This window comes from Monodelphis domestica, chromosome 4 (assembly GCF_027887165.1).
Source record: "Monodelphis domestica isolate mMonDom1 chromosome 4, mMonDom1.pri, whole genome shotgun sequence".
NCBI lineage: Eukaryota > Metazoa > Chordata > Mammalia > Didelphimorphia > Didelphidae > Monodelphis > Monodelphis domestica.
This window is the reverse complement of record NC_077230.1, coordinates 418,620,246-418,646,499: the sequence shown is the minus strand read 5'-3', so window position 1 is coordinate 418,646,499 and position 26,254 is coordinate 418,620,246. Positions and strand designations below refer to the sequence as shown.

General features: G+C 51.0%; 1 protein-coding gene across 5 annotated transcripts in view; it reads left to right on the top strand.

The window, feature by feature from the left end:
• Window positions 1-26,254, top strand: part of SIPA1L3 (signal induced proliferation associated 1 like 3) — a 132,213-nt gene that overhangs the window by 81,979 nt on the left and 23,980 nt on the right. For all 5 annotated transcript variants that reach the window (XM_056796172.1, XM_016422201.2, XM_001366744.4 and 2 more), the window contains 8 exons: window positions 11,036-11,224; window positions 11,870-12,044; window positions 13,097-13,200; window positions 14,233-14,390; window positions 15,984-16,560; window positions 17,559-17,833; window positions 21,375-21,620; window positions 22,237-22,383. In XM_056796172.1, the coding sequence (XP_056652150.1) occupies window positions 11,036-11,224; window positions 11,870-12,044; window positions 13,097-13,200; window positions 14,233-14,390; window positions 15,984-16,560; window positions 17,559-17,833; window positions 21,375-21,620; window positions 22,237-22,383 (1,871 nt within the window). The remainder of the gene's footprint in view (window positions 1-11,035; window positions 11,225-11,869; window positions 12,045-13,096; window positions 13,201-14,232; window positions 14,391-15,983; window positions 16,561-17,558; window positions 17,834-21,374; window positions 21,621-22,236; window positions 22,384-26,254) is intronic.

Genomic DNA, 26,254 nt, shown 5'->3' with positions numbered 1-26,254 from the left:
TACCTCATTTTATCCTCACAACTACACTGGGAGATAGGTGATATTATCATCCCCATTTTACAGATGAGGAAACAGAGGCTGACAGGCAAATTGACTCACCCAGAATTACATGGCTAGGAAGTGTCTGAGGGCAGATTTGAACTCAGGTCTTCCTGACTGCAGTCCCAGTGCTCTATCTGCTGTGCCACCCAACTGCCTTGATGTGAATTAAAAACAAAACCAAAAACAAAACCCTAGGGCAACCATCTAATGGTGCGATGGACAAGTGGCCTTGGGAGGCCTCTATTCCAGAAGGTCATTTGTCAGGGGTGATGCCCACACAGAGCCTTCTGGGTCACTCAGTCCCTTCCTCCTCACAGTCAGCTGTCCTGTCCCCTTGTGCCATTAGCATCCAGAACTCCTGCCAGGTCTGGCCCTCCCTCTCTCCCCCACCTTTAATGCAGCCCCAGGAGGTCTGGCCATCTGGGGCAGCCCTCGCTCACTGACAGCCGTCCCTGGAGCCTTCCATCCCTGCAGTGTCTCACGCCACGCCAGGGATCAGAGGTTGTCTTTGTGGGACCGTCCCTCCGACGGTGCGGATCGCAGCCCATCCGTCCTGTGCACCTCGTGTCCCCTCGTTGCATCCCTCTCCATTGCCCTGTGCACGGCGGTCACTTTTACTTTTTAAGAGACTGTAGTGTTAGGGTGTTGCGTTATCCCCACCACGTGCCATTGCTTTACCTCCGTATTGTAGCCTGGCAGGAATTTTTTCCCTTCCACTACCCAACACAGGAGCTCTTCTTCCCAACTTTGGGACTTCTGCCAATTGGATGAGCCCGGGGAGCGATGGAGCAGTTCACTCTCAGAGGAGGAGGCGCAGGTCGTAGAGAGCCCATCAGGAGCCTTTGTCCCAGGCATTGAGAGGCAGAGGGCTGCGCCTAGGGAACCCCGGGGAACTTCCCTCCGCGGGGACACCGAGCTGTTAATGACCCCCTTTGTACCGGCCCAGTCAGCCCTCGCTTCTGAACCCACCAAACGGGACTCCTGACTCGCCCACATCTCTCTGTTCTCTTCACAAGAACAGCATGAGAGACTCGTCGAATGCTTTGATAAAATCCAGATAAACTCTGTCTAAAGAATTCCCCTGACCCCCTCCCTCCAGTCTAGCAAAGCTCTCCCAAAAGGAAATGAAAAAAATGAGGTTAGTTAGGCAGCCTTGTGCCCAACAACCATCTTTATGACCTCGTCTAAATGATCACTAATCATCCTTTTAAAATATATTTAATCCCCCCAGTTACCTGTAAGAATAATTTTTAACATTAAAAAAAAAATAAGTTCCAAATTCTCTCCATCTCTCCTTTCTCCCCCCCTTTCCTGAGACAGTAAACAGTTTAATATAGGTTATATATGTGCTGTCAGGCAAAACATATTTCCATATTAGTCATTTTGTGAACGAAAAAAGACCCCAAAAAGAAAGTAAAAATGATCTACTTCAATCTGCCTTCAGTTCTTCTGGTAATGGAGAACATTTTTCATCAGGAGTCCTCCAGAATTGTCTTGGATCGTTGTATTGTGGAGAGTAGCCATGCCGTTGTAAGGGGAAATTTTAGGGTTGTGACTTAATCTAAATTTAATTGGCTGCCAGGAAAGGAATCCCAAATGAAATACTCAAGTCAGTTTGGAAATTTTATGGTGGTTTAATTAAACGTGCATCATACATTATTGCTTTTACTGTGTGCACCGGTTCAGTTCTGCTCATTTCACTTCGCATCTGTTCATATAAGTCTTTCCAGGTTTTTCTGAAATCATCCTGCTCATCATTTCTTCTAGCACAAAAGTATTTCATTACCACCGTATACCACAAGTTGTTGATGGGCATCTCCTCAATTTCCAATCTATTGCCGCAATAAAAAGTACTGCTATACATATTTTGGGACATATTGGTCCTTTTCCTTTATTTATAATCTCCTTGGAATATAGACCTACTAGCAGTATTGCTGGGTCAAAGACTATATACAGTTTTATATTTAATTTTCCAAATTGTTCTCCAGTTCACAATTCCACCAATAATGTATTAGTATTGGGGCAGCTAGGTGGCTCAGTGGATAAGAGAGCTAAGACTGGAGACAGGATATCCTGGGTTCAAATTCAACCTTAGACATTTCCTAGCTGTGTGATCTTGGGCAAGTCACTAAACCCCAATTGCTTAGCCCTGATGCTCTTCTGCCTTGGAACCAATACTTAATATCATATCTAAGATCAGATGGTAAGGGTTTAAAAAGTATAGTTCAATCGTGTCCCAGTTTTTCCCCACTTCCCCTCCAGACATTTGTCATTTTCCTTTTCTGCCATATTAGCCAATCTGATAAAATCTTAGATCTCAATCTGAGAGGTTCTCAGAGTTGTCATTTACATTTCTCTCATTCAGAGCATTTACAGGTAACTTTGATTTCATCTGTTCATATTCCTTGACCATTTATCAACTAGAGAAAGACTTGTATTCTTTTAAATTTGGCCCAGTTCTCTTTGTATTTGTGAAATGAGGCCTTTATCAGAGAAATTGGCTGTAAAATGTTTTTCCAATTTTCTATTTTCCTTCTAATCCTGACTGCACTGATTTGGTTTGTGCAAAACCTTTTAAATTTAATGTAATCAGAATTTTCCATTTTCCATCTTGTTTAGCCACAAATTCTTTCATTACCCATAGATCTGACAGGTAAACTCTTTCATGCTCCCCTCATTTGCCTATGATAATGTACCCATTTTGACCACATCTTAGTATGAGATATTGGTTTATACTCAGGAAGGTCATTATTTATTTATTTGTTTGTTTGTTTATTTTTATGAGCCCTCACCTTCTGTCTTGGAGCCAATACTGTGTATTGGCTCCAAGACAGAAGAGTGGTAAGGGTTTAGGCAATGGGGGTTAAGTGACTTGCCCAGGGTCACACAGCTGGGAAGTCTGAGGCCAGATTTGAACCCAGGACTTCTGGTCTTTAGGCCTGGCTCTCCATCCACTGAGCTACCCAGCTGCCCCCCAGAAAGTCATTTTTAATACTTTCCGTTAGTTTCCAATATGAATATTTGACACTGATTTTCCTAACTAAGCCCACAAAAGCTTAGCCTGATAGACCTAGAGATGTCCTTGCATTCCTTGCCCAGAAGCATCTTCTAAAATTGGGATCAAGAATGAGTTCTGTTTCCCTCTGTAAACAAGAATTGACCTGAACCAGCTATTTCCCTGAGCTTGGGGGGTTGTGGGGGGGTTGTAGATAGTGGGTGGAGATGGGGGCGAGTAGAGCATTTGGTTCATAGAGGTGAAAGCTTAACAACATCAAAGTGAATCTTTTCATCTAGATTTTGTCTTTGATCAAGGAGAGAGATCAACTTCCATTTATTCATTATTACCAGTCTAGTCTCTTTCGTTGTTTTATTCACCAAAATACCTAGTTTCTGCCAAACTGCTTTCCAGTTTTCCCAGTAGATTTTGTCAAAATAGTGAGTTCTTATCCCAAAAGCTGGGATCTTTGGGATTTATCAAACACTAGATTACTATGATCACTTACTGCTATGTATTGTCTACCTGATCTATTCCACTCGTGTATTACTTTATTTCTTAACCAGTACCAGATTGTTTTCATGATTAGTGCTTTCTAATACAAATTGTGATCTGGTGTGTCTGGGCCACCTTCCTTCATATTTTTTCCCATTGATTCTCTTGATATTCTTGACCGTTTGTTCTTCCAAATTTTGTTACTATTTTTTTCTAGCTCTATAAAATATTTGTTGGTAGTTTGATCAGTATGGCACTGAATAATTAAATTAATTTAGATAGAGTTGTCATTTTTATTATATTGGTTTGACCTACCCATAAGCAGTTAATATTTTTCCAATTGTTCATATCTGATTTTATTTGTGTGGAAAGTATTTTTTAATTGTATTCATATCATTCCTGAGTTTGTCTTGGCAGATAGACTCCTGGGTATTTTATATTGTTATTTACTTTAAAAGGGATTTCTCTATCTCTTGCTATTCACAAATCATCTTTTTGATGATATATTCAGTATTTTTGCCAGAATCTTAATCAGACGTGGTGATTTTGAGATCAAAATTCACTGATTGAATTATAAGTCAGACTGACTGATAATTGGAAGGTTCCATAGATTCTCCTCTTTGGAGCATTTATCCTTCTGTGTTGCCCTCCTGCCCACAAGATCTCCCAGAGGTCCCTGATGATGGCTCAGTATTCGTGTCATCAATGCGGTCAGTATTTGGCTATTAGCCTTTACCACTTGACCTCCTTAGCTTTCTCCTGTATCCACTTGTTGTCTGTTTCTGTTTTGTTCCATCTATTGAGACAATTCCCCTTATAGAGAAAAGCAAAACAAGAGCTGAGTACCAGTGCCTTCCTTCTGCACTCCCTTCCTCTCTAAGCATCGGCTCTTCTATTCCTTCTTTGAGCCCTTTCTTTTTCTCAAATATCACTTTTTAAAAACTCTCCAGAGCTTCATTTTAGCTCTTCATGTTGCCATTATTCATCTTTTGGTGGCCTCAAACCCTCATGTCTGATCTCTTTTGATCTTCCATTCCTTGCCTTTTCACCTTTTAAAAAAAGTTTTATTTTTGGCTTTTTTTTAGACCATTTAAATTTTTATATCATTTCCTAGTATTCTGTGTGTGTGTGTCTGTCTGTCTATTTCTCTCAGTCTCACTCTGTCTCTGTCTCACTCTCTGTCTCTGTCTGTCTCTCTGTCTCTCCTCTCTCTGTCTCAGCTGAAGGGAGGAAGGAACGTATTCCTTGTCTGGTCCCTGGAACTAAGATCGGCTACTGTACACTGAAGTCTAGCAGGATTTTAGAGTTTTCATTTGTTATCATTAGTTACTGTGTACATTGTTCCCTTCCTTCCTTCTCAATTGCCATTTTCACCATTCCTTCCAGTTATCAGTAAGCATCCATCACATTCCTTTAGCACTTTTTCTCCTGCCTTTCTCTGGGAGATGGTTGCCCACTTTGGTGCTACAAATATGGATGGAATTTTTGCTTTTTTCCTTCTGCCTCTCTGAAATATGTTCAGAGCAGTTGTTTGGTCAAAGGGTAGGAACCTCTTGGTCCTTTTTCTAATGTAATTACAAACCATTTTCTAGAATGGTTGAAGCACAGAGGATCGTGTCTGCCTTTCCACTCTGTCTATCCTTTATCATCTTTGTCAGGCTTCCATTTCTCTTTAAAATCTGGTTTCTGGCTCTCTTTGCTCTCTAGATGTCTTCAGCCTTGATCCTTGCAGGGGTCCTCCCTTCAGCTTCCCAGCCCCGCCTGTTGTGTCTTTCCCTTCGAATGTAAACTTCTTGGGTGGAGGGGCTAGATTTTTGCTTCTCGTTATATCCCCAGCACTTAACACAGAACCTGGCACATAGTAGGTACTTCATAGATATTTTATCTAATGGATGAATTCCCTGAACTTCCACATTTGTCTCTTTTGAAATGACTCCCTTTCCTCCTTTTTTCCCCTCAGACTCATTTTTCTTGTGTCTAGAATTTTAGTCCATAGGATCCTACCTATTTTTTCTCCAAACCCTTTGAAATGGGTAATTCCAACATGTAGGTCACACATCAATCTATTCTTCACTTTCCCCTCCCATCATCAGTTTTAAAATGAAATGGTCGATTCTGGAGAGCAATTTGGAACTATGCCCAAAGGGCGATAAAAGACTGTCTGCCCTTTGGCCCAGCCATACCACTGGCTGGGTCTATACCCCAAAGAGATAATAAGGGAAAAGACATGTATAAGAATATTCATAGCTGTGCTCTTTGTGGTGGCCAAAAATTGGAAAATGAAGGGATACCCTTCAATTGGGGAATGACTGAACAAATTGTGGTACATGTTGGTGGTGGAATACTATTGTGCTCAAAGGAATAATGAACTGGAGGGATTCCACGTGAACTGGAAGGACCTCCAGGAAGTGATGCAGAGCGAGAGGAGCAGAACCATGAAAACATTGTACACATAGACCTATACACTGTGGTACAATCGAACGTAATGGACTTCTCCATTAGTGGTAATGCAATGATCCAGAACAACTCAGAGGGATCTAGGAGAAAGAACACTATCCACACCCAGAGGAAAAACTGTGGGAGTAGAAACACAGAAGAAAAACAACTGCTTGATTACATGGGTTGAAGGGGATATGACTGGGGATGTAGACCCTAAAGGAACATCCTAGTGCAAATACCAACAACATGGAAATAGGTTCTGATCAAGGACACAAGTAATACCCAATAGACTTGTGCGTTGGCTACGGGAAGGGCAGGGGGAGGGGAGGGAGGAATAGAATATGATTCTTGTAACCAAGGAATAATGTTCTAAATTGACTAAATAAAATTAAAACAAAAAACAAAAAAATGAAATGGTCACCTCCCTTTGAGGTCTCCATCATTCCCCAGGTTCATCCTTGTGTTGCGAATCAGATCCTCCACTCTTGGGAGGTTAGATTTATCGAGAAGGCAAGTTAACTGATTAGCTCTCCTGTTTTTGGCAGGAAGACATCCTGATAACTAAGACCCCATCCACCCATTCCTGTGATGGTGTCTTTCCCCTTCCCCAATCTCCCCATATCCAGCTTGTGACCTGTTCCAGAAATCATCTAACTCCTCTTTAAAAAACAAACCAACCAAAACCCTTTACTTTCTTAGTATCAAATCTTATAAAGAAAAGTGGCAAGGGCTAGGCAGCCAAGGTTAAGTGACTTGCTTAAGATCACACCGCTTGAAAGTATCTGAGGCCATATTTGAACCCAGGTCCTTCTGACTGACTCCAAGCCTGGCGCTCTATCCCCCGTACCACCTAGCTGCCCCATATTTCTTCTTTCTGACCATGGGGTCCATAGTGCATTACATCATGGCTGTCTCCGCCTCTGGCATTCTTCACTCCAGCCCATCTCAACACCCCCCTCCCACCTTGGATTTTTTTTTTTTAAACCCTCACCTTCCATCTTGGAGTCAATACTGTGTATTGGCTCCAAGGCAGAAGAGTGGTAAGGGCTAGGCAATGGGGGTCAAGTGACTTGCCCAGGGTCACACAGCTGGCAAGTATCTGAGACCAGATTTGAACCTAGGACCTCCCATCTCTAGGCCTGGCTCTCAATCCACTGAGCTACCCAGATGCCCCCCCCCCCCCCTTGGATTTCTTAACATGACTAGATCCTGGATCTCTTCACCTTTCATAGTTTTGTGTTCTTACTGTGGTTGAAATTTGACTCATGCCCTCTCGCCCCATCCCCAGGGGGGACACATCGTCCTGGCCCCCTTTCCAGAGCTCTGCGTTCCTTTTCTCATGTTCCTGGAAGCCCCAGAGGCACACAGGAGAAGGAGGCTCACTGCTTGCTCCCTCTTTTCCCACCTGGACCTTTATCACCGTGACTTAGTAGCCTCCCTCCTTGGTGGGTCATTCTTTCTTCATTCTGTCCTTCTGGCATGCATAGGGCTTCCCACTGTCTTGGGGTGGGATTGGGGAAGGAGGTGGGGTCCTAGAGCCTCAGCCCACAGTCAGGGCCATGGCTTCACATTGGACTCTCCCCAGCCACGCTTGGTAAAGTATGACAGACCGTAATAATGGTGTTTACTTTGGGTTTGGACAGCCCTTTATCCTGAACCACAGGATTTTGTTTGGCTCGTGGGCTCAGAATGTTAGAAGGGGAAAGGCTCTTTGTCCCTCTGTTCCTGGCTGGGTAAACTGAGGCCCAGAGAGCAGGAAAGTGCCTGAGATGGTACAGTGAGTGGAGGTAACAGCAGCCATCCACATGGTGAGGCCTTTACTGTGGTGTAGGCCGGGCACAGGAGATGGACCCTGCTTCACAGACACAACAAGGGTCAAGGTCTGGGAAGTTCATCCGGGAAACATGAGACCCAGCCATGAGTGAGAGCCTGCTCAGACCCTCATTGATGTAGGGAGGATCCCCTCAGGATATCCCAGCTGAGCCAGACCCAAGGCCTCTGAGACCTCCCATCCCGAGCCCAGGGTTCGGGTGATGGATGTGAGAGGGAGGCCATAGGGAGGGGGCAGAGTAGAACAGCCAGCGCCAGAGCAGTGACGGAGTCCTAGATGGGACCCCCAGGCAGGGGGCTGGTTCAGATGGGAGGGTTCCACTGTGCTGCTTGTTTGTAAACCAGCTCTTTGGAGATCTCATCCCCACTCCCAGCCCAGGCAGGGCGGGTGGGCTATACCCAGGAGTCCCCCTGGAGACAAGGCCTTCTTCCCTCTTCCCTCCCCTCCCCTTTCCCTCTCCACCTTCTCTCCTCTTCTCCCCCCTCACTGTCCCCCTGGCTCCATCCCTTCTCCTCCTCCCCCCTCAGCCGAGCACAGAAGCTGTTCGTATGTTTTTCACAGCCGCCTTCTAAGTTGGACCCTTGTGCTCTGGGTAATGGATGCTTGGGGCGTGATTTGGGCACTTGCAGTCTGATTTCTTCTCTTCTGCCCATCTTGCAGCCCTTGCCCTTCAGAAGGAGCTTGCGCTCTGGGGGATTCTGTGTGCTCACCAGCCACACTAGGGCAGTTTGGGAGGTAGGGTGGTCCAGTGATAGGAACAGAGGATCTGAATCCGAATCCCCTTTGGGGGCCTCAGTTTCCCCAACTGTAAAGTGAATAGGCTAGTGTAAAGGACTTGGGAGGTCCCATCCAGCTCCCCACTTCTGATTCTCTAAGTGAAATCAGAGTCTGTAGGCATGTTTGAGAGTGTTTTCAGGGGTGTTCAGGAAAAGCTTCGTTGAGGAACCAGCACTTGAGTTGAGCTTTAAAGGAAGATGACAAGAAGCCAGAGAGGGGGACTGTCTCCTTAAAGGGGTCATGGGAAAGGCAGCCAAAGTCAGCGGTCTCCCTGAGCTCTCTGGAAGCAGGCGCACCAGTGGGATTGTTGTCTCAAAGGAAATATGGCGCCAGGCCTGTTCTCCTCTACCTTGTTATCCCAATGGCCGTTCGGCCCACGATCAGGAGGTTGGTAACATGGCGTGGTCCTGTCCTCACATTCTCCGCTATCCCTTCCCCTCCACCTTATTTCCCCAAGGGTGGCTGGGCCTGTGCCCAGGGGCCTGACTCTGCTAGCCCTGGCTGACTTAGCTAAGCATTTCCCTTCTTTGCAAGAGGAGGTGAGTCTGATATATCTGCTCATGTATCTCAGTGACTGCTGACTCCATGCTGTTCTACTGGGAGACCATGGAGCCCTCTAGGATCATAGATATGAGGGCCACCAGGGCCCTCGAGTCATCCAGGTCATGGCTTGAGAGAAAGCTGCCAATGTCTGGAGGCCTTTAGAGCTGTCCTCAACTTGATGCATCTTGGGATCCCAGCCAGGGATTCCCAACATGGGGCACTCCAGGGATGGCAAATTCTCTAGCGAGGAGGTAGTCCTTTGGAACAGCTCTCACTGATGGAAAAGTTTTCCTTCATTCAGGCTGAAATATGACCTTTAACTCCTCTCACTGCTTCTGACTTGCCCTCTTGGGCAGAGCAGACGAGGCTCTTCAGCCCTCTTCCCAAGGACAGTCCTTCAAAAACTGGAAGATGTGGGGACAGCTGGGTGTCTCAGTGGATGGAGAGTCAGGCCTAGAGACGGGAGGTCCTGGGTTCAAATCTGGCCTCAGACACTTCTCAGCTGTGTGACCCTGGGCAAGTCACTTGACCCCCATTGCCTAGCCCTGACCACTCTTCTGCCTTGGAGCCAATACACAGTATTGACTCCAAGACGGAAGGTGAGGGTTTTTAAAAAACCCAAAAAACCTGGAAGATGTGATCTGTATCTCTAGGAGAAGTACTCCCCAGTTGGCCTCCTTGACTGATGTAACAAGGGAATCACTTTAAAAGACTGATATATATTAATTTAAGGTCGCCAAGGAATCAGCTATGTAATTCCTAAATGAAAAACTCAAGTCAGCCGTCAGCCTTTTTTGGAGTTTAATTACAATAGGAGTAAGAAAGGAATTAGAGATAGAGAGAGAGAAAAAGGGAGAGAAGGGAATAGGGCTTAAATACCCTCTCTGTTTAGGCTGGGCCAAAAGGCCCAAGCCCTTAGATAGCTGGGGCAAAGAAAGGAGATCAGTCCCTATTACTCACGTGACCAAAATGGAGAAACAGTCTCAGAGGCCCCACCTTCAGCTTCCTTCAGAGCAAGCCTTCTCAGAGCCCACACGAGCCACACCGACCAACTCTCCACCCTCCTTCTGTCTCCAGACCCTCCTATCTTTAAGGAAACCATCCAAGTTCCTCCCCTCAGTTCTCCCATCTACCAATCTCTCTTCATCAATTTCCCTGTGCCAATGGAGGCTCTAGCTTAACCCAGGACCGCCCAGAGGTCTCTGGCTTTGCACATGTCTGTTGAAGGTCATATTTTCAAATGATTAAATCTTTGATCTAGGCTGCAGCCCTTCCTCAATCCTGTTAGGACTGAATAGGGTGGAGATTTATTCCAAGTATCTCCATTGTATCAATTCTAAAATCAATCAAGACTCAAAGAAATTCCTGTTCTATGCTTAAGCATAGGTCAAAGTCCTTTCCATTGTTCAGCAAAGGGTCTCTGTCCTAAAGTAATCTTAAGAAGGGAAGAGAAAGAACCTCCCATGCCAATGGGGTTCCCATTCCAATAGACTATCAGTAAGAAATTTTCCAAGTATGAAATATCCCAATGGTGAAATTTCCAACATTTATAAGTCTAAGGAAATTTGAGGTTTACACTGAACGTAGATCAAGTACTGTGTCAACCCCAGAGTTCTCTAGAAAAGTAGCCATTATAGGGACAGCGAGGTGGCTCAGTGGATTGAAAGCCTAGCCTAAACATGGGAGGTCCTGGGTTCAGATGTGGCCTCTGATACTTCTTAGCTCAGTAACCTTAAGCAAGTCACTTAAGTCCCATAGTCTAGCCCTTACCACTCTTCTGCCTTGGAATCAGTACACGGAAGGTAAGGGTTAAAAAAAAAAGTATCCATTATTGTTAGATGCCACTGCAATTTCTGAGTCCGTTTCCTGGGAAATAAGACTTTGAACCCTTTTTTTCCTCTCTCCATGGGCAGCTCATCACTCTTCGGGGCTCCATCCTGGAGGATGCCACCCCTACGGCCACCAAACATGGGACGGGCCGAGGCCTGCCCTTGAAGGATGCGCTGGAGTACGTTATCCCCGAGCTCAACATCCATTGCCTCCGATTGGCCATAAACACTCCCAAAGTGACCGAGCAGCTGCTGATGCTGGACGAACAGGGGGTGAGTGTGTGAGAACGGGGTTGGTGCCATGCAGAGAAGATTAGGAATGGTGAGGGGGAAGATGTGCTGGTCACGGCTGCCTCCGGGCTTCCAGAGTCTGGCTGGGAGAGATCCTGGCTCTGCTCAGTTATCTCCATTACTCACTCGTTTGCCGCCTCCTTGGGAAATAGGGACACATTTTTAGGAGGTGGCGGATTCTGACTTGGGAAAGCAAGGGCCTCCCCCTAGTTATTTGCCTTGGGAGCCAGTTGGTCTAGGAAGCCCCTTGCAAAGCTGCTCCACCATTCTCCTGCGATGGTGGGCATACAGGGTCCTCTCCCTACAGAGCGGGGATCTCGCACTGCCTTTCCAGAGTGGCCCCTCGCTCCGTCTAGGAGTCCTTAGCAGAGCTCCTGGCCTAATTTAACCCTGTTCCCCGTTCTCATTTCTGAGGGTCAGTCAGTCTGAGGCGAGCTGGGGCCGGGCCAGGGCCCTGAGGGCCAGATCTTCATGCTCTGCCCTCCTTGGGCTCGAAGGAAGAAGGAGTGTCGAGATTCATGCTGCTCCTGTCTTCCTGGGCCCCTGGGCTCCTTGTCCACTTCACCCTGCACGCCAACGCCCAGGTCCCTCCTGTGCAGTTCTAAGCCAGCCCTCCTTTTTCTCCAGCTGTGTCGGAAACACAAGGTGGGCATCCTGTACTGTAAGGCGGGCCAGAGCTCAGAGGAAGAGATGTACAATAATGAGGAGGCGGGCCCAGCCTTTGAGGAATTCCTCTCGGTGCTTGGCGACAAGGTCTGTCTCAAGGGCTTCAACCGCTATGCTGCCCAGCTGGATGTGAAAAGTAAGCAGTGGGTCCCCTCCAGGAATCGGTCTTACCCCAGGCCTGGCCAGGGAGCGGTGGTCAGGCCCCGTCTGGTGCCCTGTGGGGCAGGTGAGGGTCCTGGGGCCGCCTAGATGGGAGACGCTGAAGGGCGCTGCCAGGTAACCTGCTCTGAGGCCGTTTTCTTGTGGCCAGCTGGACACATCTTCAGAGGGGCTTAGCTTCTGAGAGAAGCAAGCTGGAAGAGTAGAGGACCAGGAGCTAGACTTGGGAACCTTAGATCCAGCCCTGGCCCTCCCAAGGCCACTTGGGGGGACTTTGGAGACGTCACCATCATCCATCCCTTCGTTATCTCCCTGAATGCAGGGAGGCCTCCTCCTGGGCCCCCATCCCCTCCGTCCTTAACAGAGTCGGGGGAGGATGACTAAGAGGGGCTCTCAGAGATGTAGGGGGTCTGGCCTCAGCCTGGCTCCGCCTCTGACTCTGCTCAGGGTGGGTGGGTGTTCGGGGAGGGTTACTGGAGCCTCCCCGTCCAGTGAGACTCTGGTCGGCCCCTGCAGGTTTGCCCCTAGAGGAGCTCCTGCTGACGAATGTGCCAAGATTGCTGCCAGAGCTGCTCTGGCTGTGCTGGCAGCAGGCGGGCGCCTCCCCCAGGTTCTCCACAGTGGACAGGACGGAGTAAGGGCAGTGTGGTGCAGGTCTGAGGGCCAAGCCGGAGGCTTATTTTCACATCAGGCTGCTCACCTCTGACTCCAGCCCACCTTTCCAGGCTTAATATACACATTTCTTTCCTTCGTGTACACTGGGGCCAGACCAGCTTTCTCAAGACCACTAGCACGCCCTGCCTCTTCCTCACCTCTGCCTCTTGGCTCCCAGGGCCTCCCCTCCACCATGGCCTGCCTCGGCTGCCCTAGAACAGAACTCTGCGTGTGAGAGTGAAAGGGGGGGAGAGAGAGACAGAGAGACTGTGTGTGTGTCTGTCTGTCTGTCTGTCTGAGCACCCTGGACAGTGCCTGGCCCCTAGGAATGCTTGGTATCTGACCGCGGGTCTTTGTTTCTTTTTGGCCTTTCAGCCGATTCCACTGGAACACACTCTTTGTACACAACGTATCAGGAGTACGAGCTCATGTTTCACGTGTCCACCATGCTTCCCTACACCCCCAACAATCGGCAGCAGGTTAGTGTCTGGCAGGACTGCTGGGGGCCAGAGAGTGTATGGGGTGCCCTACTGAGAAGCCGCTGCCTCTGCCACTCTCTTTGGCTCTGAAATGAAAGAATTTGGACTCCATTTTTAAAGCCCCTTTCAGGTCTACTCTGTGATCGTGACAAGTAGAGGAGACCGGGGGAGACCCACAACTCCCCTCGGTCCCCTACCTCATCTTGTTGGGCCTCCGCGGCCACGCACCGCTCTGTTTTCAGTAGGAACTTATGGCTGAATTGACTTGGCCAGTACTGAACACTGGACTACCTGGTCTGCAATGAGAGATGGTGCTCCGTGAACTCCTGTATTTGGGCCTTGGGAGTGCATGAGATAGGCTCCATATACATATCCAGAGACAGAGCATGGCTGTCGGCCTGTCACACAGGAAGTAGGTCCCAAGTTAGAGGCAGGGCCAGCTTCCGTTTCTGGAGGTTGTGGTATATTGGCGCTCAGGATCCAGATTGTGGGGACCCCAAGGAGAGGGACACACATCCAAGCAGCCTAGCTTTTTGTTTGGGGAGAGAAATCCTTAGCATTTAATAGAATTTGATCATTCAGAATATCCTTATTATACAAGCTCCTTTTCTAGGGTGCCGTGCTTTGCATTGGAGGAGAAACTGAGGAGAGGCTTATAGAATGTTAGATTGCTAGAGAAGGTTATCGACTCTGATCTAGCTCTTCAATTTCCTTGTCTGAGGAAACTGAGCCTTTGGGGTGGTGGCCCAACGGAGGTGTTGACATTTGCCCAAAGTCACACAGGTGATCAGGGCAGAGCCAGTCTTCAAACTCGGGTCCTTTGGCTCTAATTCCATCATCCAGTGTGTGGTCCATTTGTGGGCCCATTCTCCTGACACCTAGAAAAGACATGAGCTGCCTTCTTCCCTGGAGACCAGTGTTGTACTGACCATTAGAGGCTGCCATGAGTTTCCTTTGTATGTCATGGAAATTGGAATGGTCTCTCCCAAGTGAGTGATTCCCTAACTACTTCCTTCTCTGTTTTCCTCTTAGTTACTAAGGAAGAGACACATAGGAAATGACATTGTGACCATCATCTTCCAAGAGCCTGGAGCCCTACCCTTCACCCCCCAGAATATCCGTTCACATTTCCAGCATGTCTTTATCATTGTCCGAGTTCACAACCCTTGCACTGATGCTGTTTGTTACAGGTAAGCCCACCCGTGTCTTCCCGCCACCTCCTTTCTCATTGGACAGGAGCACCGTGTCTGGCTCAGGAAGGTGGATGAATAATTCACCTTCTTCCTCTTTGTCCTGAATTATAGAACAAGCTGCCTACCCTATTTCAGGCCAGAGAGAGAGAGAGTTCTTAGCAGAGATCCTCTCCCTGGGTAGGATGTAATTCTTCTTGGCTTTCCACAGAAGAGTAACTGGTGCCATGTAGCATGAATCTCCTAGCTTCTTCTTGAAAAGATTTGGCTGGCGTTGAAACCGTGTCCAGGAGGTTTGCTCGAGCTTTTAAGGTTCTCTTTAATGCTATTGAGCAAACACCTGTTATGTACAGATCCCTGCCTTTCCCTGCACACACCACCATCACACAGTCAAGGGTGGATCAGTGAGGTACGTAGAGATGGGGGCTGCCTGAATGACCTGCAGTAGCTATAAGCCAGCTTTGGATGAGGGGATGTCAATTAGTGCCCCCGTGTCCCTCGGGGCTTTAGCTGCCTGCTGCCTCATGACATTCTTGGCCGTGGGAATGAATGCCACAGCATCAGATTCACTAGACTGGAAGAGACCTTTGAAAGAGCCTTCATCCTTCTGCCCCTGGGCAAAGTGAACTATCCCTGGCTGTCCTGAACAAATGCAAATCTATCCTAATTTTTTACCCCTTGAAGAAAAATTTCACCTGCTCTAAGAAGAGACTTGCCATCCAGAAATTGTCTTTGTCCTTGTCTGACCTCCATCAATCTCCTTTTGGTCTGTCCCCTGGAGATGGAGAGCAGCTGTTGGCCATCTTTCTGATAACTGTATGCTTTGCCATTATTAGGTTATATTTCTTTTCTTTTATAGATATGATTATTTTCAATGAACAAAAACCCATTTGTTCTTTCTCCCGTCCATTAAAAAAACAAACTAGCTTTATAACAGATGTGCTTAGTCAGGCAAAACAAATTCCCGCATCGGCTGTGTCCAAAGCACATGTCTCTCTCTCTCTGCCCCGAGTCTATCAGCTCTCAGTCAGGAGGTAGAGAGCATGCTTCATTAGGTCTCTGCAGTCATGGCTGGTGATGGCTTGGTTCAGCGGTGTTCATCCTCGATGTTGTTGATTATAAGAATTGTTGTCTTGGATCCGCTAACATCATTCTGCATCAGTTCACACAGTTCTTCCCAGGTTTCTTTAAAATGATCCCATTGTTATTTCCTGTAAAACAATATGAGAAGGGGTAGGTAGTGGCTCAGTGGACTGAGAGGCAGGCCTAGTAATGGTCCTGGGTTTAAATCTGACTTCAGATACTTCCTCGTTGTGTGATCCTGGGCAAGTCATTTAACCCCCATTGCCTAACCCGTACCATTCTGGTTCTGCCTCGGAACCAATACCCACTATTGATTCCAAGATGGAAGGGAAGGATTTTTATTTTAAGAATTAAAAAAAAATACTATTCTGTTACGCTGACCTACTCTGCCTCGTTAAGCTGAACTTCCCTAGTTTCTAATTTTAATCTATTTTCCAAAGATCCAGTTTATTTCTCAGTGAAGAAGTGAGGTTCAGTGTTCTCTCTCTCTCTCTCTCTCTCTCCTGTCAGTGTGGCTGTGAGTCGATCCAAAGATGCCCCTCCATTTGGCCCTCCCATCCCAAATGGAGTCACATTCCGTAAATCAGATGTTTTCCGAGACTTCCTATTGGCCAAGGTGATAAACGCCGAGCACGCTGCCCACAAGTCTGATAAGTTCCACACGATGGCCACTCGGACAAGGCAGGAGTACCTCAAGGACCTGGCCGAAAACTGTGTGACCAACACTGCCATTGACTCCACGGGGAAGTTTAACTTAATCTCTCTGACCTCTAAGAAGAAGGAGAAGACAAAAGCTCGGGCGGGCGCCGAGCAGCACAGCACGGGGGCCATCGCGTGGAGGGTGGCTGCCCAGGATTTTGCACAAGGGGTGGAGATCGAGTGTATATTGGGGATTTCGAACGAGTTCATCATCCTCCTGGACCTACGCACCAAGGAGGTGGTATTCAACTGCTTTTGTGGGGACGTCATCGGCTGGACCCCAGACTCCTCCATGCTCAAGATCTTCTATGGGCGAGGGGACCACATCTCCATACGTGCCTCAGAAGGGTTCCCTGAGGACATTAGGGAAATTGTCCAGAGACTCAAGGTAAGGGGCCCGAGAGCCTCGCCTCACATGGGGCTGCTTCCTTGTTGCAGGGGCTGCCCATGAAGGTCTCGGGCCCTCTGACCGGACCTAGCCAGCCTGTCTGAGTCTGCAGGCCGCTGGACACTGCTGGAGCACTGGAGAGCTTCATCCAGTTTGTCCTCGAGTGACCGCTTGTAGGTTCACGGCCAGCTGCACCCCCGTCTGGGTTCATCCTGTCCTCACCTTTTGGGAGTTTTCATTGGGGCATCGTGGGGGGAGGGGTGCGCACATGCACATGAGCACTTGGACCGGGTGGGAGATCGGGTCCATTTCCTTCATCGCTTCTCTCATGAGTGCAGCCTCTTGACCGGCCCTGAGGGAGGGTTAGAGGGCCGTTGCCCCTTGCACACACGCCGGCCACCACTCTGCATCAGCCCTTTTGGAGTTTACTCTGAGTAAAGCAGGGACCAGGAGGCCGTGTCCACACACCCAAGCCAGTCAGCAGTGTCGGGAGAAGGGAAGTGTCCCCCCCCTCTTCGTTTCGTGCCTCACACTGGGAAAGTCCACCCGAGCTGTGGCCTGGCCAGATGAGCAGCCCCAGTGGAGTGGGTAGTGCTGCTCCCCAGATGGGCCAAGCTAGGTCCGGCGGCTCCTTGTAAAGAGCTCTGGTAGCGGCCCTTTACCTGGGTCTTCCAGTCCGCAGCTGGAAGGTGTGCCAGAGCGAGTTGTCCGGGCTAATGGGGCCAGGGGGCCATTCCCTTAAAGAGGGGGGTCCCTGAATTTTGATTCCTATTTCTGGGGCGCCCGTGGTTGTGTTTCCATGGAAATGGGGCAGACCGCAGGTTCCGGACGGGCAAAAGCCCCAAAGTCAGCCCTGTGCCCCTGTGCCGCTGCCATCTGGGAGTTCAGATCCTGGGCGTGTTTCCGCCTCTCCTCCCAGGTGATGAGAAGTTCCCCGGATTTACAGCCCCCCCTTCCGTGCACACAGGCTCAAGCACTTTCCCCGATGTTCCCACCAGGTTATGACCAGTGGCTGTGAAACAGTGGACATGACCCTGAGGCGGAACGGGCTGGGCCAGCTGGGCTTCCATGTCAAGTACGACGGCACCGTCGCCGAGGTGGAGGACTACGGCTTCGCCTGGCAGGCGGGCCTCCGACAGGGCAGCCGGCTGGTGGAGATCTGCAAGGTGGCTGTGGTCACCCTCACCCACGACCAGATGATTGACCTGCTACGGACCTCAGTCACTGTGAAGGTGGTCATCATCCCTCCCTTCGAGGATGGGACTCCTCGGAGGTGAGGCCCCGGGCAGGTGGGGAGGCTGGTGTTGGGGCCCACGGTGGCCCCCCTTCTTTAGGTTTTGCTCGGAGCAGCTCTGGCATCCCAAGATGTCTCCTGGCCTCTGGCTGACAAACCCTGGCCTAGTGTTTTATGGGTAAAACACTTCTCGTTTGTCCCATGGGCTGAGCAGCATGTGAGCCCTGGTGAAGTGACAGGGTGTTGAATCAGGAGACTTCAGGAGAACCAGAGGTGAAGGGGTGCCATAGAGAAAACATCTGGGTTCAAATTCCATCCTAGACACTTAGTAGTAGCTTGACCTAGGCAAACCCCTTAATGTCCCCTGGCCTCAGTTTCCTTATCTGTAAAATGAAGTGGTTGGACTCGAGGGTCTCTGAGGTCCCTGTGAGCTCTTCCGTTCACGTTTCCTAGGGTCTCCCTTCCCCCATCCAGATGGGGCATGATAGAGACCCAGCCTGTCGTCTCTCTGGCCCTCGTGGACTTGAGATGAGAAGGGACAGGAGCCCAGCTCAGGCCCTGGCAGGGTGACTGTGCACAAGCCCTTTCTCCTTCCTGCCCCATCAAGTGGAGACAGTGCTCGTCTCGCCAGGCTCACAGAGCAGTCCAGGGGAAGAGCCTTGCAAAGCTGGGAGGCCTGTGGGGCTTGGGCCAAGGTGGCTCCCAGCACCGAGGCCCTGGGGTGCCCATATCACATGGGGCTGAGGGAGTGGATCCTGGCGGTAGGACTCGAGCACGGGGTCCAAACGGCACAAAACATACACGTGTTGCCAGCAGGCACAAGTGAGGACCAAAGACCCCGACTCCGGAAGGCACAGACGCCACGCACGGCCTTCTGGTTGCAGCCAAGTACTTAAGAGTGCTAAAAAAGGTATCCTCAAGGTAGAGCCGACTTCCTCCTGGAAGAGAAGGCCAGAGGACTCAGAGTCCATTCTCCGCCGCCCAGGCTGTCAGGAAGAGGGGAGAAGAACACAGGGGACAGCCTCAAGAGAGCAGCAAAGCAGATCAGGGCCCAGAAGAGGCAGGGACAGGCACTGGCCCAAGTCAAGAGGCTGGGTGTAGAAGCGCGTGACCCAGAGGGCGACGATGAGGCGGGACCCCCGAGCCCAGGGAGCTGAGCACCAGGTTCTGAGAAGGAAGTGGCAGCTCGCCTCCCCTCTCGTGATAGTATCAACCTCAGGTAGGGGCGTCCCTAAGGGGTGAGAGGAAGAGTAAAGGAGGGCGGCAGCTTGTGAGCCCCCACTCCAGAGGAGGACTGACGGCTGTCTTCCCAGACCAGCTGTCACGGACGTGGCCAGGAACCTCCCGGGCCTTGTCAGGACTCCTGCCCGCTTGAGGTGACTCATAAGCGATACCGCCAGAAGGAATCTTGGAGAGCACGTTGCTAAGGGGGTGAAGTCTTCACCGAGAGGAAGAAGACCTTCAGGGGAAAGGAGGCAGCTGCCGTGGGAAGGCAAAGTCGGGAAGGAAACCGTTTCTAGAAAAGATGAGGTCTGAGAATAGCCCATCCCAGCATCAGAGGTGGCAGGCTTCAGACCACGGATGATGGTTTCAAGGCAGAAGAGCCGGCGGTAAGGGCTAGCCAAGTGGGGTTCAATTAACCCTTGGCCAGTATCACAAAGCTAGGAGTGTCTGAGGCCAGAATCGAACCCAGGACCTTCCTCGTCCAGGCTGGGCCATCCACCCCAACCAACAAGCCTTATAAAGCGGTGTCTGCCGTGTGCCAAGAATTGTGCTGTGTCTGTGGGGCACAGAGGCCAAAGTGAGCCAGTCCCTGACCTCTGGGGGCACAGAGAGCCCGAAGCAAAGGGCAGAACGAGGATGCCCAGCGGTGGAGAACCTTCCTCGGACTCACACTGCTTGTCCTGAGGTGACACTTGGGGCCGTGGGCCCGGAGGAGGGGGGCTGCAGGCAGGGCCCTCTCTTGGCTCTGCCCCCCTCGTGATGCCCAGCCTGGACGTCCCCGGGTCTGGCTGCCACGGGTCCTTGCTGTGTGAGGTCACGCCTGCTGGGCCTGGCCCTGAGGCACCCAAAGACGTGTGTGTGGTGATGTGCTACTTCTGTTCAACTCTGAAAACAGGCACAGACACGCGTGGGCCCTGCTTGGCTCTCCTCCGCAAAGGGACAGCCTGAGCCCCCGCTCTGGCCGCGCCGGCTCGCCTTGGCAAGGCTGCGGAGAGGAAGCAGTCCTGGGCCCGGCCCTGAGCACCGGCCCAGCCCGTGTCTAGAGAAAGGCTGCTTTGTGCTCCCGTCGAGGGGAGGCGGCTCAGTGCTGCCCGGGCTGGCGGGGCGGTTGGGGTTTCGCTCGGCCTTTGGGGGTTTGAGCCTCACCGGGCAGCACGCAGTGGCCCTCCTTTGCAGAGCCGATAACAGAGCTCTCGGTGTCTCGGGCCCTTCCCTGTGACTTTTGTCCCCTGGTTCACGTGTCCGATAAGACCGGACGGGGAACAAAGAGGGATTCTCTCTGGGCCCCTCCTCCACTTCCTTGGGTCACCGGGGCCAGATCCTCTCACTTGCCCAAGGCAGGTCACCCAGGCAGTGAAAGGCAGAGCTGGGGTTCGAAGCGAGCCCTTCCAACTTCAGACCAGGAGAATGATGGTAGCAGGAACAGCAGGGATCATAATAGCTGGCAGGAACTAGGCTGGGACCAACAGTGCAGAGAGGAGCCTGGGCTCGGGATGATCTGAATTCAGATCTTGCCTCAGACGCTCACCTGCTATGTGAGCCTGGCCTCAGTTTACCCATCTGTAGATGGCAAGCCTTTGTACCTTTGCCAAGAAAACCCCACGTGGGGTCATAAAAAATCAGACACGACAGAAAAGCCCCAGACCCACAAGGAGGAAGACCCCATCACAGCCCCTACTCCACAGGGTGGTGGAACAGATAAAATGAGGAAATCTATGTAAAAGGCTTTGCCTGCCTTAAAGAACTCCACAAAGTGGGCAGCCGGGTGCCTCAGGGGATAGAGAGCCCCGTCTGGAGTTGGGAGGTCCTGGGTTCAAATGTGGCCTCAGGCACTGTCAGTGACCGTGGGCCAGTCACTTAACCTCCATTGCTAGGCCTTACGCACTGATACCGACGGAGCCCTGCCCTTGGACAGTTGTCTGAGCAGCCCTTCTCCTGTGAGGATGCCACCCGAGCAGCCCGCTGCCTGGCACAGAGTGGGTGCTACGGAGGGCCGGCCGCTGGGATCATCTCCGCCCCTGCCCTGCACGAAGGCTGCTGGTGTCCTTGTTACAGCGTCTTGTTGTGCCGGGCCCTCCCTTGCTCTATTTTTAGTTCTCTGCCGGTGGTGTTACCACCTGCAAACTAGGTCACCCGCGCCACCAGAGCCTCCTTGCTAAGAGCCGGGCTGGGCCTGGGCTGCAGGGGTCCCCGTTCCCCCGGGCCCAGCCCTGAGCCAGCCAGGGCTTCTGGAGTTGGCTCGGGGCCTCGTTCAGCCATATCGGACTCATCCCAGAGAGGGAAGGATGGCTGGGCCAGGCCCAGTGGCTCACCCGCAGGCCTCCCTGGGCAGGAAACGACCCATTTCTCTTTGCAGGGGATGGCCAGAGACCTGTGACATGAATACCTCGGAGCCTAAGGCCGAGCCGGAGAGCACGGCGGCCCGGCCCCCGTATCGGAGCAGCTCTGCCTGGCAGTGGAGCGGGCCTGCTTCCCACAACTCCTTGCAGGCCTCCAAGTGGGCGGCCCCTGGCACCACGGGCCATGCCCAGTCACTCAATCGGCCGCCGAAGCCCACCCCGGGGGTCCCATACCGGGAAACCCAGCCGCTGCACGGCAAACGGTGAGTGGTCCCTGAGCCCCGGGCAGATGGCAGAGGCCAGACCCTGCCCACGTAGGGCAGCCTTGGGGGCAGCTTCCCGCCGTTCCTGCAGCAGAGTGACCCAGGAGCCCAGGGCGGCCGCTCTTCTTGCCTGGGGCCTCGCTTGCCCCTTGGTCACCGTTCCTCCACTTGTGAGCCTTGCAGAGCCTGGCAGTGGGCCTCTCTTCCATAAAGCAGCTGTGCCCGCCAGGAGCTGGACCCAGTCACTGGTCTCTCGTTCTCGGAGCCCCAGGCTTGCTTTAGGATGAGGAGGAGCATGCCCCAGCCATCCCGGGGGGTCATCCCAGCTTTAGAGCAGATGCTGCCAGATGGCAGAGCCTTGTCTTCACCCTCCTGGGGTTTGCATAGTGTTGCCCTCTGTGCCCCCCACCATACGCACGTTCTGCCACTAAGCCTTGGAGCAGCCTCAGGAAGTGGGCAGGCACGTGCTGTTTTCCCATCTGACAGATGTGGAAACTGAGGTCCAAGAGGCTAAATGAGGTGGAACAGGGCTGGAAACCCAGGGCTCCTGACCCGGCCCATGTGCTGCCCCCTGAGCTCCCCTGCCTCCTTCTCAACTTCTCCTGCCTTGTTCCAGGCCCGTCAGCTTTCCAGAAACTCCCTATGCAGCCTCACCAGCAGGGGTGGACAGAGTCCAGCCTTACCGACAACCTTCGGGGAGCTTCTCCGCTCCAGGCTCGGGGGGAGCCTCCGCCTACTGCCGCTACAAGCCATCCCCAGAGAGGTAGGAGCTAGCTTCGGTTCTGTCATCAAGCAGCAGCGGCCTTTCGGTCCTTCCCACTCGGTAACCCGCTCCTAGACTCCTGGCCTGCCCAAGGCAGACAGGAGCACCGGTGTCTGTCTGTCCGTCCCCCCTTGCTCGTGATTTGTCCCTCGGCTTCGCTCCAGATCCCGGAGCCTGGTTGAGGTTGGAGAAGTGTCAGAGACATCATCTCTCCCGTCTGTGGAAGCCAGACGCAAGGGAGCAAATCCATCGTCTGGAGCAATGGGCCCCGTCAGTCTTTCCTTAGCCCTCCTGGCCCTTGAGAACTCCATGGCGGGCAGAGTTAGGAGGGTCTGGTCCCCCCGTCTGCAGAGGGAGAGAGCGAGGCCCACGCTGGCACGTGGGCCGCTCTAAAGTCTGTGAGACCCCCTGCTCGTCCTGCCTACTTTGCCCCCTGAGCCGCTTCCCAAAAGGCGCAGACTCCAGGACAGCCTGGTCTCTTGAGGCTCCGATAGGCATGGCTAGGATTTGGGCTGAGTCTTGAAAGAAGCCGGAAGGGACACGTGAGGAGGGAGAGAACTCTGGGCACGGGAGCCCGCCACGCAGAGGCCGCTTTTGTGCAGGGAACGGCCTGTAAACCACACAGCCGGATGGGAAAGGCTTGGGTGCCAGAGGATTTATGTTTAGTCCTCGAGGCAGTCGGGAGCTACTAGAGTTTAGCAGGCAGGGGAGGAGTTGCTGGCAGCTGAGTGGAGGCTGAACTGCAGACAGGCAAGCATCAGGGCAAGAGGGAGCAGAAGCAGTGCCCAGGGATGGAGAAGACCATCCACCAGGCACGGCCACCCTCCAGCTGTGCAAGTAGGGATTGGAGACCCTGGAGCTTCTTTCCTCCAAGTTACCTAGAAAGTAGCTTCAGCTGCCCTCCGAGGGACCCAGCTCTGAAGAGCCTTCTGAGGACTCGGCACTTGGGGTGAATGCTGGGGGAGATACAGAATGGACACGCTTGATCCCTGCCTTGGGGAGCAACCACAGCAGCAGCTGGCCTATCTAGAGGGCCGCCTGTGTGCTAGGTGCTATCCTGCACGCTACCTACCCGGGGAGGGAGGTACTGCTGTTATCCCCACTTTATGGTTGGGGAAACTCAGGCACACGCCAGTGAAGTGACTTGCCCAGGGTCACACAACAAGGAGGAACCTGAGAGTAGATTTGAACTTGGGGCTTCCTGACTCCAGCCCAGCGCTCTATCCACTGCACCACCCAGCTGCCATGCTAGGATGTTTGCCCCCTGAATAACTCCTCACCCATTTCCATATCTCTTTGGTTTTTTACTTTCCATAGACATAGAATAAAGTCAGAGAGATGGTATAGGAAACTGGGGGATCTTAAGTGTAACTTCTAAATGTAACTTTCTAAAACTGTTCTGTTTGGGCTTCCTTTTTGAACTTCTATGGATTTCCCCCCAAAAAGTTTTGTGTTTTGATGCCCTTCTTTTTTTCCATGTCCTTCTTGCCAAGCCCCCATCTTGTCCCCCCATTAAAAACTGAAAGGAGAGAAGGAAGAAAAGCCCCTGTTGGGAACAGCAGCCTTGCTATGCTGAGTATCCTGGCATATGCCATCCTCAAACCCAACAAAGGCACACAGCTGCCATGTCTAAAAATGAATGTCCCGGTGCCCTGAGAGGCCATCATCAACCTCTAAGGAGATCGTGCTGTGCTTCCTCCGACAGCCACAGGAAACACGGCTTCCACTGTGTCAGTCCTGCTTCTGGAGGCTTCAGAGGCTACTTTCCTGGTCAGATCATCCTTGTATAAACTGCTCGGATTCTGGTTGCTTTACCCTGCGTTACTTCATCCTTCCCAGGACACTCTTTCATCATTTTTCATGGCAAAATTCTGTCCTGTCCCATTGCTTCAGTACCACGTGTTCTGTGGTTCCCACACTGGTGGGCAGCCCCTTACATGTGCAGGCTTTTCTTTGTCTTTTCGATGCCCTTTCCTGATTAGGAAGGTTGCTTTCTTGCATCCCTCTCCCCGGTATTGTGTTCCCCTTAACACCCCACCTTCCTGTCTATTTGCCTGTTAACCCTGTATATCTCTATGCCAAGATGTAGATGTTCACCTGCCTTTTATCTGCTTCAGAAGAGAACGAGGCTCATCAGATGCCCTCTTCTGTCTCCCTTTTCTTCCTGTTTGTGTCCTTTTACCCACTCCAGCTATGGCAAAGAACAAGTTTCTCCCCCTTGTTCCTCATTAGCACGGTCCTTTCCTTGCTGTCTCTTTCCTCTCCTAGGACTCAGAACAGAATCAGTTTGTCCCTCCCTTAGGTCCTCTTGCTTTTCACATTTAACTCTCTCAGTCCTCTTTGTAGACATCAAAGTTCTGAAGGGACCCTTTTTAGAAGGAAAGCCCTGCATCATCCTAAAGCACCTTCCAATAACTCTGGCACCTTTCCCTTTCTAGCTTTTTGGGGCCTCTTGGGTTTGCAATTCAGAATTCCTGCTCAGCTCTGGTCTATTCATTGGGGAAAATTGCAAGTCCTCTACTCTATTAACAATCCGTTTTTTCCTCTGGTGGTTATTCTTGGTCAGAAGCTGATGGGTATCTTGCAGTCCGTGGTTATGGAAATTGCCTTGGTGTCTATGGTCTGGTACTTGCAGCTCTTGTCTCTGGCAGTTCAAAGTCATCTTTCTTTAATATAAAAGCTCTGGATTTGGGCTCTGACGTGCCTGGGATTATTCTTTTGGAAGATCCTATCCCATGGAGCTGGGTCCATTCTTTCTGTCTTCCCATTTCCCTTTGGTTTTGGCTTCTTGAAATAAGAGTGTCCAAGGGCAGCTAAGGGTCATAGAGATAGAGCACCAGGCCCGGAGATCAGAGGTCTTGGGTTCAAATGGGACCTCAGACACTTCCTAGCTGTGGGAACCCCAGCAAATCACTTAACCTCGATTGCCTAGCCCTTGCCCTTCTGACTTAGAACTGAAGAGAGAAGGTGAGCATTTTAAATAGATGTGTGTACACATATACACACCTGTAATATGGGTCAATGTTTAGGCTTTTTAAAAAGACATTTTCATGGATACCTTTTGGTTTTTTTAATCACCATAATTTCTTTTCATATTCCTTCTCCCCCTCCCAGAAAGCCATCCTATATAACAAATAGTATTGTTTAAAATACAAACAAGGAAAAGATGGGGAGATCAGCATAACTGATCAATGCATTGAAAAAATCTGAAAATAGGAACTGTGTGCATCACTCGTGGACCTCCTGCCCCTGCCAAGGGGGTGGGGTGGAGAGGCTTCTCATACCCCCTTTTGCAAACCAGGCTTGCTTGTTTTCCATAATTTGACATAATTTTTGACTTGAGGTGGAGCTCTTTCAGAGAGTGGTACCACATAGGATGGGGGCCTAGAATCAAGAGGACCTGAGTTCGAATCCCACCTCTGACACGTCCTTCCTGGGCAACTTTGAGCTAACTCGTTCTCAGTCTTTGAGTCTCAGATTTTTCTCTCAGCTGCTGACTTCCTCACCAGGCTGCTCGGATGGGTCTTCCCGTTGGGTTTGAGGCCCCTGGTCAGGGCCTCCTCAGGGCCAGGCTCGGGAGTTTGTGTTCCACTCGGGGAAATTACATGTCGACAGAGAAGTGGGGCAGAGCCTTCGGAGAGTGCCATGTCAGAGCTGGAGGCCCCAGAGGCGTCGGTGGTAGGCTGCTGCTGCTGCTGCCACCCGAGAAGGGAGGGAAGGGAACAAGCCTTTATATAGCGTGCTGGGCTCAGGGCGACACACTTTGCGAAGATGACCTCATTCGATCCTCACTGTGACCCCGGGAGCTGCGTTCTGTCGTTAGCCCCATTTCACAGTTCAGGGGTTTGCCTTAAAAGAGAGGCTTTCCCAG